At 42.9% G+C, this 15,232-nt stretch overlaps 1 protein-coding gene across 1 annotated transcript in view; it reads right to left on the bottom strand.

Moving 5' to 3' along the window:
* Positions 1 to 15,232, bottom strand: part of LOC119394209 (uncharacterized) — a 36,461-nt gene that overhangs the window by 16,430 nt on the left and 4,799 nt on the right. Inside the window, exon 2 of the mRNA XM_037661484.2 lies at positions 5,014 to 5,385. Within this exon, the coding sequence (XP_037517412.1) occupies positions 5,014 to 5,385 (372 nt within the window). The remainder of the gene's footprint in view (positions 1 to 5,013; positions 5,386 to 15,232) is intronic.

The following is a 15,232-nucleotide window of genomic DNA, read 5'->3' as shown; positions in this document are numbered from 1 at the left end:
CAGTGCTCGATAGAATACTGGCTCTATTTCGCATATCACTAGTTTCGGTTTAAAAAGTTCTAACTAACACCCTAAACACCCATACGGACAGAGCACAGGGATGTTACAACAAGCGGATAATATTAATGAGTTTTAACAAACAATAATGCCAAAGAAAATATAGGGGATGCTATTCGTTGTAATTAGGATAAAGTGTGAAGAAAGTAAAGTGGACGAAAAGATAACTTGCCGCTGGCAGGGACCGAACCTGCGACCTTCGAATAACGCGTCCGATGCTGAACAAGCGGATAATGTATTTATAATACAGAACAGGCATTCCTAACTCGCTCTGGTAGCTCCCGTCGGTCATCAGAAATGTTTACAAGCAAGTGAAAACATTGCTTGTCCGATGTAGATCACGACACGTCTCATCACTTTTCTTTGGTGTCATGCCCAACGCAACAGTCACGATCTCACGACAAGTTGCGCTGGGTATGTAGCAGTCATAATTTTCTCTATATGTTGCTGCTTTTCTGGCACTGTAATAATCACGCCCAGGGTCACTGCTGCGATGCTTTAAAAGAGCTCGATCTGGAATGGAGGACACAATTGTTGTCGCTGTATAGTATCGCCTCCACCGATTATAAACCACCCTTTACAGAATGATTATTGGCTATATGAACTATTGAAGGTGATGCCCTGGAAGGCTTCGCTGATATATAGTCTATATTATTGTTTTCTGACTGTTTAACTGCTCATTTATTAATGGCGCTGCAAAAAAAAGTACGTTTCGTCGCTCACTGAGCCTAGTAGTGGTGAGAGTTACTGGTTCTCTCCTCAAACGAAAAGGCGCAATTCTCGGCAATGAACAATGAAGAATTAACACGAGGAGATGAAGGTCCGCTTTTCTGTTGAACGATGATGTAATACTTATATATTTGCATGGAGAAAGACATATTAACGGTCTTAAATAACTATTCAGCCTTTCGGCGCTGCATGTACTATAGTTGCACGTAAAAAAATAAAAGCAACTTTATTCGCCTGTGACATCGCTTTAGTCAGATTTGACCCTAACATGTAGCGAGAACTTTAAAAATTGACGTTTTAACGAAAGTGCACACAAGGCTGACGGCCTTCTTGTTGCCTAAACCGGCAACTAAGAATCAGGTAAGGTCATTTTAGAATGCTTCCCTCAGTTTTCAAGTTCAACATACTTCAGTCCGTCTACGCATTTTCTGGCAATCACATGTTTGGTGTTTGTAGACCTTGTTTTGCAGTGTTCCACGGCATGTCGGCACATTGAAAGTACTAGCGATGCTCTATGGACAGCCTATTTGGCCGTTAAATGCTCCTAAAGCTCTTCTACAGAGCGGTATCCTTATCACACTTAAATTCGACGTTGGAAAAGTCTTATTTGCACAATGCATAGCTGTTAGTACAGCACGCTACTCGCTGTCTGTTAGTCGTCTTGCAAAGCACGCTTTTAAAGAATATAAAAATGACCTTTAACGCAACCGCCCCGGAAAAGCAAAAGCCGAACAATGCTATTGATGATGTCTTATGTACTCGCAGTTCCCCGAAACCTGCAAGAAGGAAAATAATGAAAACATCAGGCTGGCGTACTTGATTCATCCCCTTGAATGTCGCCTTGGATGTTCTCGCTTGCAAGAATCAAAAGATAAAACAAGAACGAAAAATACGCGCGTAGAAAAAGATGCCAAGACTATTTCGACTTGCGCCGCTGTGGTCATGTACAGTGTTCCGATAAGTAGTGCTAATGTTGACGTCGCCCAAACAGGTCGATGTCTTCGGGACAACTGCCCGTCCTTGACAGCTAAAGACGGTGGCGAATGCGGTTGTTGCCCGCTCTTTGGCAAGGTGACTATAGTTAGCAAATGTAAATGCTGGGGACAGGTATAATCGAAGCTCGACAGAAAAGCGTGGAATCAACCACGCAAACCAGCATCCCGTAAGTATTGAGGTGACAAATCAAGACACAAGTTATGCTTTAGGAACTTGACCTTGCTTTGCAATGGCGGTTCTTGAACCGTTCGACGCTACGACGCTTCGATATTGAATACGCGCGTTTTGTTTCGGTTTATTGCGCGTGCGTGCACCTTCCATGCTGTGAAAAAGATTCTGTACTGCCTATTGGCCTATTCCTTTCTCCTCATTTTAATATTCTTGATATTTTATCTTCGCTCAGCAAAACTGTATAAAAGCAGACCAAAGGCAGCGTCGGCTTTTTTTTTCTTCAGTCGCTGATGATAATTTTGTGAACTCGAGTTTACTGCTCTTAAGATATCCAGAAGTTTGATAAAATATTGGATACGAGCGAGGTAGAGAAAAAATGCAGCTTCGTAGTCCACTGTGGTCCCAAGCGGTCATTTATCTCCAAGAAGTGGCGAAACCTCGACCACATTAGATGCTCTCTTTACAGAGAAGCAGTATACGGCAAGGGCATGTTCGTCCGTTGTCTGTGGTCCGCGAGCCAGAGCGTATGTGCCATTGAAATTTGGCAAGCACCACTGTTCACCACTAATCCACAAAAATGAAGAAGGGAACACGCGTGCGGCAAACACCAACTAAGATCGTTCACAAAACACCAAGCGCACGCTACAAAGCCAGACAAGACGACGTGTGTCGCGATATGGACAATACGGCAAAAAGACGCGCGCTGCTCAAATGAACAACCTTAAAGAAGCTTACGCTGAATTCGAGACGGATTTCCTGGACAGACATTTCGGATTTAGTTGCAGGGTCTGTGATTGACTATGGTTCGAAATTCTGTGTGGCCTCCGTGACATGTGCTGAATAGCTTCGCTAGTCGTCCACCTACGCATAGTGGAATGGCTCTTCAATTTAGCAGCGAAGCTATTTAGAAAATCGTTCCTTCCCCGACGAATAAAAAAAAACTATCATCACAATAACCGGGTGTTGTGCCACTGAAATTGGGTTAGCACTACTCACCACTGGTGCAATAAAAATGAAGAAGGCAACAGTTAGTCCAACAAATGTGCCACTGAAATTGGGTAAATCCCACTGCTTACCACTGGTCCACTAAAATAAAGAAGGCAACAGTTAGCCCATCAACAAATGACTGCAAAGCGACAGCGGCGAGCTGAAGACCCCGAGTACGTACAGCGAGAGATTACTAGGTTGCGGGAAAGGCAACGGCGGCTGCGAGAAAAAACGATGGAAGCCCTACGCCAACGACGACGTGCCCGTAGATGTATGAGAGGTTCGAACGCTTGGTTTCAGCGCGAACTTCTGTGTCTGGAATTTGGACATCCTAGCAAATCCTAGCAAATACCTACAAGCAACCTAGAAACAACCTGCATTCGCTAGGTAAGGCCCAGAAGTAACCTAGAAGCAACCAGATTAGTCTTCAGAATTGTCCAGTATTGCTCTTTCAAGCCTTGGGCAGAGCAGTGCACGCTTCGCCAAGTTTTTTTTTTTCGCGATGTTAATTATAGGCACCTATTTTTTTTAAGTTATCAAGGTTGCCATTTCAGGTAAGCCGGTCATAAAAACAAGACTTCTAGGTCTGTTATACTTTTAATTGAAGTGTAGCAATTATTGGACAAAACAACATTTAGTTATTGTAGCCGAAAGACTACTCACCGCCCGCGGTGTCCGAGCCCACACTTTCCACGCGTAATTCAAAGGTTGCGGGCTCGTTCCCATACTGATTTTGCGAAAGAACATCTTCCGGAGTGTTGTTTTCATATGCTACTTCATTTATTTTCCATAAGTGGTACGAGGTAAACGACAGTCCAAAATTTCCTCCAGGAATCTCACTACAGGTAACTAGGCCTAAATAAGTTTGCAAGGCACGTGGTACATAACTGAGGCCATCACAGCCTTATATGAATCGTGAGCTCCATGACACTCACTTTGCACTGCACAATGCAGTCGATTTTCTTGGCTTTAAACCACGGAGCTGTTTAAGACGACGGTTAGTCAGTGCAGAGCGAACAGAAACTATCGATATCATGAACCTGTATGACATTCTGCCGCTAGTGAAAACAACGCACACAAGAAAGAGACGAACACGACATCATGGGCGCCAATGTGGACGTGTTCGTGTCTTTCCTGTGTGTGTTGTTTTCACTAGCGGCAGAATGTCGTACAGTAAGCAATACCAACTAGGCCAAGAATAAGTTCTCTTCAATCATGAACCTGCAAGTGCTTTCTTGTCCTCTTCTTTATACTTTGCTTCACTCCCGGAACACTCCCGCCGATTTGTCTGGCGTGGGATGCAATAACTGGCATGGGCGCGATAATGAGTACGGAGAGATAGAGCGAAAGGAATAAGGAGAAAAATAAGGAGAGACAAGGCAGGCCGCGCAGCACCGCACTTCCTTCAGGCTTAGCACCACTAGTGCGAAGATGTCTTTATTTTTTGCATACCTATAAGATAATGCATATTTAAAATTACAAACGGAACCTCATGTTCGTGCCCGCTTGCCTCCGAAACTTGTCGCTTTTCTTTCTAGAATATCATTTATTTTTATCATGAGTACACACCAGACTATGGGTTGTATTCCACGATCAAATGCCTATAAAAGTCGCTTTCACCGTCTCGGTCACAGCTCAGTCGCCAAAAAGTTCCTTTATGTTGTCCTTGTGAAACAGAAAAAAAAATGTCTTTGCTATTGTTCGCTCACTAACCGTTATACTTTCATTTGAAAAACAATCAAGCATTTCTTCTGAAGCTCCTCTTGGGTTATTATTTCCCGAATTCCTTCTTCTTTCCCAAATAAAATGCAGTCGAGAGACAGCGCATGTTCCTATGTGTTTCCTCTGCCCCCGTCGTCCTTTTCGTGAGCGCTGCGCAAACCACTTCACGCCCGCGACCAACTAGCTCAATGTTTTTATCTTAATAAACAGCTTTACCATGACTACTGTGGTTTGCTGCTACTACTGTTACTACCATTACAACCACTGATACGTATATCTACTACTACTATAACGACAACTGCAGCAACCGCGGCATAAAATGGTGTAAGATTGCAACGTGAGGCCACTTACCAAAGATGGTCATGTGCTGATGCCTTGCGTCCTGGCCAGCAAGTGAGGTGACGACGCAGGTGTACTTGCCACTGAGTTCCCAGGTGGGCCTCAGAATGCGGATGGCGCGGTACTGCGAGTACGCGTCACGAGAGCTGACAGAGAACGTGTCGTCCAGGCGTTGGCGCAGCACTCCGAACGCCTCGCGGACCCCCATCTCGGGTATCCACTGGTAGACGGGCTCGGCGCCGTCGTTGAAGAACCACTTGACGACCAGCTTGAGGTCGTTCTCGTTGTACACGTACTCGCAGTCGAGAACGGCGGGCGTCTCGGACCCATTGCGCACCCAGCGCGGCACGATAAGGCGTCGAATGATCACAGCTCGGCAAACACCTGGGTGATAAAGAAACGAGACTTTTGGCGCGGAGCTTCGCCATATGGCCAACTCCAAGCAACCAAGTCCAAAGACAAGAGCAATAAATGAGTGAACACACAGAGATTGAAAAGAAGCGTAACTGGATGGTAATAATGTTGCACTTTTAAGCATTGGTTGGCTTCCGAGGTGTTAGTGCTGTTTTATTTTAAATTCTCTTTTACATTTTTTTTATTTGCATATTGTAGTGAATTATGCCATGGTATGTTTGTTTACTTCCTTGGCCCTTGAGTAGTTCTATTGCTTTCCTGTAGATGTAACGTGTCAATAGCCTCTTCTATAATATGGAAATGTGGAAGCTGCCGAGGAATACATGGTGTTTAAAAGAAGGCGTTAGACAATATTAATGACACGCACACACGCACGCAAGCACGCACGCACACACGCACACACACACACACACACACACACACACACACACACACACACACACACACACACACACACACACACACACACACACACACACACACACACACACTATATCTTATGTAGTATAAAATATGTATATTATGTTATATGTATACTATATATCTTTTAGCTAGCATGTGAAAAGTTATTGTTCAGCTAACCACTCCTAACGTTCACGTACTACGTAGCTCCATTACGCAAAAAGAGGTTTTTCACATTCCCCGCCGCGGCCACGGGTGCCGCAGGCTCGCTTTCTCAGGGTTACACATGCGTATATACCTAAAGAATATAGACTGCGTAATGGCCGCCGCAAAGCACAATCTTGGTGCATCACAAGGAAATTGCGTGCCTAGTAGATTCACATTTTACCGGCAGCAAGATTTTTCTTGGTATACCTTCACTTTCCGTCAATCTTTACTTAGTACGACGCAATAACCTTGGTAAAACAGCAAATAATACCCGTTACGCTATCCTCGGCTTGATATATTTGTGATTTTGTATAGTTATGTAACATTTTATTACCAGGCTCTAGCCTCATACTGCAATGACTGTTACCACACCTGGCTGCCATCCGTTTCTACAAAGCGTTTTAGTGATACAGTGAATCGCTTTGGGCATACAAGCGCGCGCAATGCCGGCGGTCAGCTATCGCTGGTATATTTTTGCACCTGTCGCTATGGTCTCTTGTACACTTCATCATCGAAGCAAGCGCTGTCGCCATGCCTTGCGTGACAAGCAGCGCTAAGTTGGAAGCGACTCTGGTACGAAGCGCAAACAGGACATGCAATCCCCGAACCGACGTGACGCAGCGCGAAATTAATCCTTTACGGGCATGGGACGCCAGAGTCACGCAAAAAAGAACGTGCGGGATAAAGCAAATACCGATCTCAAAGAAAGGAACAACGATCGGCGAATGAAATAAGCAAACTACCGTCGAAGATAAACAAGGGCTGCACGGCTGGCTCCAGTCTTATGGTGGGCACGTAGAGCTATATTGCGGCGGCTGTGGCCGACGCTGCACGCGAACGCATCCTCTCGCGAGCCGCCTTGTTTCTATCTAACCTTTATTTTTTTTTGCCGTAGGAAGAAAGGGAAAGAAAAAAAAGGGCCTCCTCCAAATAATGTGATGTCGCGCCGGGCATTTCTCATTTTCTGGCGTGTCGACGATAACAAAGGCGACAGAGGAAGGGAAGATAAAAGCACCGGTGGGGGAGTACAGAATATTGAATGACGTGTTTCAGCCCTCCCACGAGCCATATCCATCACGTCCATATTACAGCTTCGGGCCTCCTCTGCGCTGGCGCTCCCGTATAAACCCGCTCGTGAAGAGGAGTCTATTTGGGAAACCACGACAGGAAGATGGTGGTAAAGTCTTGTACCATACCCTCGGTTCCCCCGCTCATCGTCAAAAGAAAAGAAAAAGCGAAATAGTTTGGCAGGCATGAAGGATGGCAGCATATCCTTTCAGGCGTTGTATACGCAATTGAAGTTCATCCCAGAGAAAGAGCATCTCAGCAAAAACAGTTATAAATATACATTTTAAATAAGGGGCATATATATTAAAAAACTAATGGTTGTACTTGTGTAACAAGTTTCGAAACTCGGTGAAATTTGTTTGAGCAAAACGAGTTGGGAAACTGGAGCGCAGGGTGTTTTGTTTACTCAATCTGTCACTGCATCGCTGTGTAACGGATTGCGTTTATCATTTCTTTTCATTTTTCAGTATCACTATAAAAAATTTATACGCCTTGATGGGCTTATATTGTTAAGCAAAAGTTGTAAACTATGCTACGTACTTTTCGTTCCTTTTAAGCGGCATTTCAAATCTTAGCACGTCACGAATGGTGTGCGCGTCGTCAGCGTGACGTGAAATTCTCGCCAGAAAGACGGCTAGTTAAGATTTTTGATGAAGTGGAAGCAAGATAGATGATTATTGTTCGGGAAGAATAAGCGCCCCGAAAGGTATCAGATGTTTTTAGAATGCGTGAATATTTTTTCGTGTAGGGGATAGACGCTTAACGAGAGTATATGAATTCAACTTAGTAGAATTTTGGGACACCACTCATGTATAGGGAGCCACACTAAGCATGATTTATTGAGCCTGAGCGAGTCTGCGCAAAAAAACAACAACAAAAAACACAAAACAATGCTGTATTTATTGAGTAAGCCTGGGCGAACTGTCATTATTATCTTCTTGGTGAAATAATCCAGTAAATATCAGGCACAAATTTAGATTGATAAAGGACAGTGCTGCGTGGAGCAATGCTTTGTTCTGATATACCAAACCTGCACAGACTGTAGCGCGAAAAAATGCAATTGATAAAGGCGGTAGAGTCGTCCTTAAGTTACTGCTAGATGCCTTGGTTGCATACATTAAGTTAAAGTAGAGGTACGGCCTGTCGCAATTCGCGGTTGAGAGAGCTACCTGGGAAAAATTTTGACAGCGTTGATAAACAACTGACAGCTGACCGTTCGTTCATTAAAAAGAAAAGATTGTCATACTTTATTTACACTGAACTCGTTTGCGCCAAAACCAGGTAATAAAGCATATTAAATATTATAAAAAGTGAAACGTACATTTCCAGGCACGATCATTAGATAGAATGGTAGATTTCACTCTTGAAACGCAATGTTACGGCTAGTTCATTTACATCTCATTATTCGAAAGCAGTATGTTTGTATAGCGCATTCAAGAGCCGAAAGAAGCAGTGCGGGCTCAAAACAATTTTTTTTCACTTGCTCTGTTCGGAAGCTGTCAGCGTTATTCGTTTTTGTCTCAGAAAACTACAATGGTACAAGAGAGCCGGTCCAACGTTCTGAGAAGGACAGGTGCCGTACTCCAGCTTGTAAGCAAGAGAACTGAAGATATTTAACTTTCAAACTCAATCCTGTACGCATATGCAGACCAGCTAGGTCTGAATTCCTTCTGGTGGTTTTATACGTAGGACTTAGTGCCGTGCAAAAGAATTCAGTCATTTCGAGTGCTACTTATTATTCCAGATATATGTAGCCGACAGCCGCTATGAGTTCACAAGGACTTGAAGTCAATAGCTGTGAATGTCGCCTGCTGAATATTCTTCAGCCCCATCCTGATTCAGGAGGTTAATTTTTGTCCAAATGGCAGCTTTGAATCTTGGGCTATCTCAGCATCCCAGTTTGCGTCCACTAGGAATCCAATCTGTTACTCTTAATGACCAGCGGTCACCTTGCCTACGCGCCACATGGGTCGCCCGTCCCCATTTCTTCTTGATTTCGACTAGATTTCGACTTGATTTCGTTATGCAAAATGCTCATTCATATTTACATTTTGTTAGGATACAGTGTTGTTGAAGTGCTGTTTTTTGCCGCCATTTCATTAGGGTCTTCCTCTTGTATGTGCTAGAGACCTGTCGCCAGGGCTCTAGAGCTGTTATCATTGAATAATAATAATAATAATAATAATAATAATAATAATAATAATAATAATAATATAATAATAATAATAATAATAATAATAATAATAATAATAATAATAATAATAATAATAATAATAACAATAATAAACACAACAACAATAATAGTAATACATCGGGGGTTTTAGGTGCGAAAACCGCCATATGATTGGAAGCACGCCTTAGTGCGGGGTCCGGCAAGTTGGACCATCTGGTGATCTTTAACGTGCACTGACGATGCAGAAACACGGGCCTCTAGCATTTTGCCTCCATCAAAATGCAACTACCGCGGCCAAAATTGAGCCCCAGACTTTTGGGGAAGCAGCCCAGCACCGTAACCACTACTCCGCCGCGGCGGACTTTCATGGAATGAAGTAACCGATAAAAAATTTATTCTGCTAACTGGTGAAGTTGGAAATCTGAGCATTTTAAAGCTCATTCTAAATTCATGAGAACCATAGTCAGAAATACCTCTTTGAACACAGGTTGTAACTCTCGAATCCAATAATGTATATGCAGATCTTGTATTTTTAAGAGCCGCATCGATCTTTGACACGATTACTCCCAAGATAATTCAGCACCCAGCAAAAGATGCATGCAAGCAAGAAAGAACGTACCACGCGGGTGTTGTACTGTAATTCAAATACAGCAAGGTGTACTTGATTGGCAAAAAGCGAAAAAGAACGTCATTACGAAAAAAAAAGATAACAGGGGCGGGTTTACGGTCTCGACAAAACAAGATTCTGGAATACAATATACGAAACTTCGGGAGCGTTACTTGAGTGGAGTATCATTGGCTATTTTGGTAACTCAAAAGTAATCAGAAAGGGGCTACATCTCACAAGCGCCCATGTCGTTACCATTTCAAAGAAACATGTTTACGGGATAAGCTCACACGAAGAAGCCGCTGAACTTTTAGTCATTATTATCTCGTCGTTTAATGGCGCTCAGATATTTCAGGTAAGTTAAATTAGAGCTAATTAACGAAATACAAATGGAAAATTTTCAGGTAATCAGGCCCTATAAACATATGCATACATAGATTCAAACAAAAAAGTATATATATATATATATATATATATATATATATATATATATATATATATATATATATAGAGAGAGAGAGAGAGAGAGAGAGAGAGAGAGAGAGAGAGAACGGTCTAACTCGGGATTAGTGATCAATATACAGAACTTAAACACGTGAATGCCATTTCAAAGCCGCCCTGAAATTCGTTGCCCCGAGAAAAGGAGGTAAGGCACTAAATGGCATCGAGATAGCTGTACGTGTTGCAGATTAAAAAATAATTAAGCAGGGCCAGAAGTGAAGCACCGGAGTTTTACTTTTAACTAAACGCGCCAAGTGCGGACATGATATGCAAATTTGCTTTAAAATGCTATTTAATTTTTCTCCTTCAATCGATTAGACTTAGAGACGTCGTTAGGTTTTAATAAATGACCTAACGGCAAGAACACAGACAATGTGGGTCATGTTGTTTTCATTCTGAGCTCGTATAAAAGTGAATTCCGCAGAACTTTCACTACATGCCGCTGGCTCAGACATATTATTGATCCATGTAGAACGAATGTAATTCCTCCTGTGAGTACTAACGGTAAGGGTGGCGACAAACTCTATGGAGACTAACCACGAAGTCAATCGACCTAACGTCATAACGCTGCAAAAAGACGAGAGAACTTGCTCCCTGCTTTTTGTCACGGCATTTATTCATCAACAGAGTGATTATTAGAGACCGGATTTTAGGCAAATGGCTATTTTGTTCCTTGCGCTCCTATCGCACCATTTTGATATACGAGCATAAATTAGAGGTTAAGAAGGGCTTCTAAAGTGGCTTTATAGTGCCTATAAATGCCTGTTTTTGGCGTTCGTGCCTAAATGCTTACCAATGCCTATAAATGCCTATTTTCAGAATTGCCGCTAATATGAACACTATTTAGCCTCAAGTGTCTCCCCCAGTTGCAGTCTGAGACCGTTTTTCATGTTACCGCGCAACACTGACTGTTTGGAACTATGGGTATCAACCTAGTCCTCTAATTGAACCAACTTCCGGATACAACCGCTAGCAGCAGTGAAGCGGGACACGCCGGCGAGGATTCGCCGCCGCGCTGATATCGCGCGAGCGGTTGGCGAATGCGAATCCGCGGAGGGCCATCAGCGTAAAGGAGAGTAAAGAGAAAAAAAAGAAAGAAAAATTTGGTTTGCACGCAGGTTTTGGTTTGTTTGCAATTTACTTTTTAAGGTGTTCACTGCAGTAGGGTAGCCAGAATTTTTTGGGGGGGGTTAACCATACTCTATGTATGTTCGTACATCATGCGTTTGTATGTGTACGTGCATATATATATATACACATGCAAAACTGAAAAGTTTCGGGGGGGGAGTTGACCTCGCCCCCCCCCCCCCTAGAACTCTCCGCCTGACTACGCCAGTGATTCATTGCCAGGGGAGAAATTGGCTCTACGCGATGCGACACGGTCAACAGGGGGAATCCCTTTCTTCTGGTCTTTCAGCGACCTGGCTATCAGTCCCCGCTCTCACCTTCTCAGTCATGACGAAAAGACACCCAGGTAGTATGTTGATTCGACAGTGGCCACTTGACTCATCGTGAAGAACACGGGAGAGACCGTGTTCTGCGAACCGTTCGAGACAAACCAGAATCGCACGGTTATTTGTTTACCGTTGTCGCCTTTGTGCGATCTTAAGCAAAAAAATTTGTGTCTTCCTGTTGTAGATAGAGGTCGCGCACGTCTTCGTTTGAAATTATTTGCGTTGATGTGAAAGTTTATTATGCCTATATATATGATATTGGAGGCCAGAACGTAGTTTTGCCTTCCTATTTTTGGCGCCTAAAACGAAGTTTTTAATGCCTAAAAAAATCCGGCCTCTAGTGATTATACAACGCCAGTGGTATGGTAAAGGGAACTACACAGCAACTTTGGTAAATCACATGCCGACTCCAACTCGAGTTGTCAAGTTGCTTGTGCCCGTCATTTGTCCCATTGCGCTTTTTGTTATCCCAGAGAAAAGTCCAATGTTGTTCACTGCTCACAACAGGCGATTATTTTAGCATCAAATTTTATACAAAAGTAGCAAAAACTTGAAAGATGATCGCTAGCTGGGGGGAACAACAGCTAAAGAAGTGACGCATCTTATTACCGTCAGATAAAAAACTTGGTAGGTATCGTCTCTAATTTAAAAACATGATGTATGCACACAGTTGCCAGACATTTTATAGAAGAAGCAGGAGATACAGAAACAGCGAATAAGATATCAGAAATTTCTCAGCAACATTACCGTAATTCACCAGTAATAGTGATGTACCGGGCGATTAAAATTAAGCTTTATGGTTTTTTTTGAAAGGTCAGCACTAGGATGTACGTGAGCCGTACCTTTGCAGATAAGTGATGTATTCAAAGGGACACAAAGTGAGACAACAATTATCGCTGCCAGCCGCCCAATTAACTAAGATTAAGTAATACATATTTTAGAGGACTGCAATAAGAGGAGATGTTTGTATTGGAAAGTTCGAGGTAGTCGCGTTTCTGCAAACCCCAACTTGAAACAATTCGAGCACGTCCGTGCACTGAGACACCCCGCTGCAATGTGTCATTGCGGCTTCGCATAATTACGCATGCCAGGTGGTGAGGATTGGCCAAGTGCTCCTCCATGATGTGACGATTCTGTGCTGTTGCCAGCTGATGATAAAAGGGTTACCGTTATCATCTTTGCCTGTGCCTTCGAACCTTGTCACATTAAACGCCGCATGCAACTGCCGCGGCGCATCTGGGAGGAGCTTTGCGGCGCCGGAGGCGCCGTACTCACATCCTTGATGTTACGTGGGTTCAATCCACAACTGCGGCCTTGTTCCTTGATCCAGTTTAATTCATTTTTCCATGAAGGTACTTGGAAGCGCAAAAGACACGAAATACACAATAACTAGACAAGACGAGTGCTCACTTCAAACTAAAGTTTATTTCGTGCGTTTTGCGCTTCCAAGTACCCTCACGGATCAGTACAAGCTCGCCCAACTTTCTTTTCTTCAAAATCATTTTTCCATTATCTAACAACGAATACACTTCATTTAAAACTAAAATGGCCCATATGCTTTCGTAGATATCATCACATTTTTAGTTGTGTCAACCAAAAACGGGCATTTCGGTCAGTGCCTCTACATAGACACCTGTGAGCATAATAATATTTACTGTGCATCAATGTGGATTTCTAATTTGACCGCTACGCAATCGCCTTCTTCATCACTTGCATAATTATTGTGGTTTTCTATCACATCTTTATGAGAACAAATGTTACCAATTTGTAGTGTGTGTTCTTATTTCTAAAGGGATAAATTTCGTCGTACAATATGTATAGGCTGTATGAAGACATTATTCTGATGAGCAGGCCCTCATCTCCACAGAATTTGAAGACAATGCAATAATGAATATGCTCAGTCAGAATCCTTTTTTTTTTTATTAAAAATTATTCGCTCATCGTTCCCACTCCATCTTTTCTCTCGCGATATCTTTATGTACTTCATTTCTCACCCGCACAGTTTCTCTTTTCATATGTACCATAACCCCTCTTGGCACGTTCGCCTGAAAAGTCACTGACTTTTGATCAAAGTCTGTTACTTATCATATCACCCATCAGATACGTCTAGAAATTGCCCCTCAACTTTGTATTATCGCCGAAATTTTGCTGGTGATGCGCCCATATATCCCTTTCGCATATACCATACCTACTTTCCATCTTTCTTTCCCTTTCCCCCTCCCCTTAGTGTAGGGTAGCAAACCCGATGCTACAATTCTGGTTAACCTCCCTGCCTTTCTCTCGTTTTATTATCTCTCTACTTGTAGGACTTGCAGTACATTTTTGTAAGTTTTTTGTGTTTGCTACAATTTGCACCACCAGCTCTTTCTGGGCACTTTTAATTGCTCATTCTTGTTATATGATTGCGCTGGTAAGCCCTGTCCGGAATGCCATGGAGAAGTAAATGGTTTATTGTTTTTTTTTTGCATGTCGAATAATTTCGTTCATTTAAGGGAAAAGTGTTCCTTATTTTATTACGAACGCCACTTTCAATCGTGACATTTTACGCGTACTTGTGAAGGGAAGAAATATTACGTGAAATACCTGTATTTTTGTATTCCGGTCAGCGTCGATTCTCTTAAACGCAATGTGCTCTTTGCCCACATCGGAAACAACGACAAATGCTTTCCTACACCTTCGCGCCTCGCTCGGGCGTCGTTAAGTTGACGAATGAGGCACCCTTCGTGGCGGGAAAACAAAGGTCCTGCCGACTATTTACACAGTTCTCGCGTCTCCTCCGAAATGGACTAACGAACAAACAAAGCCCGCGCAGTCCAAACAAACTGACACGAGTTTCGATAAACAGCCTCCAGTTTACCAACGCTTTTTTTTTCTTGATGTTTGCGTGACAACTCCACACAAGACACTACAATACGTTGGCAGGTCGTACTTTGTGTTGGTCTACTCTACTGGCAAAGTAATTGTGGAACTCAAAGTGATTGATACATGTGCACTCTGAAAACAATATACCCATGGCTGTCAGCGCTACTGTACTGCCTTGTCGCGCTCAAACATTCGAAGTAAGTTTGAGTTCTACATCAAACGGTAATCAGTTTAAACCTTCATGATTCGCAAACAGTGTTCTTGTCAGAATGTCTATCTCATTAGAGTAGTTGTACAGTTGAATCATGTGAACGTTGTGGAATGGTAATAACGTAGGTGCGAGTACCTCGCGTCTTATGGCACAATGCGAAAATAATTAATAATGAAATTAGAACACACGCAAATTACTGGAAATATTGCGTTTGTTTTTATAGCGATATCTACGGCTTATATTATTTTTGGTGCAAACGCCTCCTTCTCTCGTTGGACTGGCTGTCTATTTCCTGACAGAATAATTCTACGCTTATTTAAGGCTGGCGTCTG

The sequence above is a fragment of the Rhipicephalus sanguineus genome, chromosome 5 (assembly GCF_013339695.2).
Source record: "Rhipicephalus sanguineus isolate Rsan-2018 chromosome 5, BIME_Rsan_1.4, whole genome shotgun sequence".
Classification (NCBI taxonomy): domain Eukaryota; kingdom Metazoa; phylum Arthropoda; class Arachnida; order Ixodida; family Ixodidae; genus Rhipicephalus; species Rhipicephalus sanguineus.
This window is presented reverse-complemented; position numbering and strand designations above follow the sequence as displayed.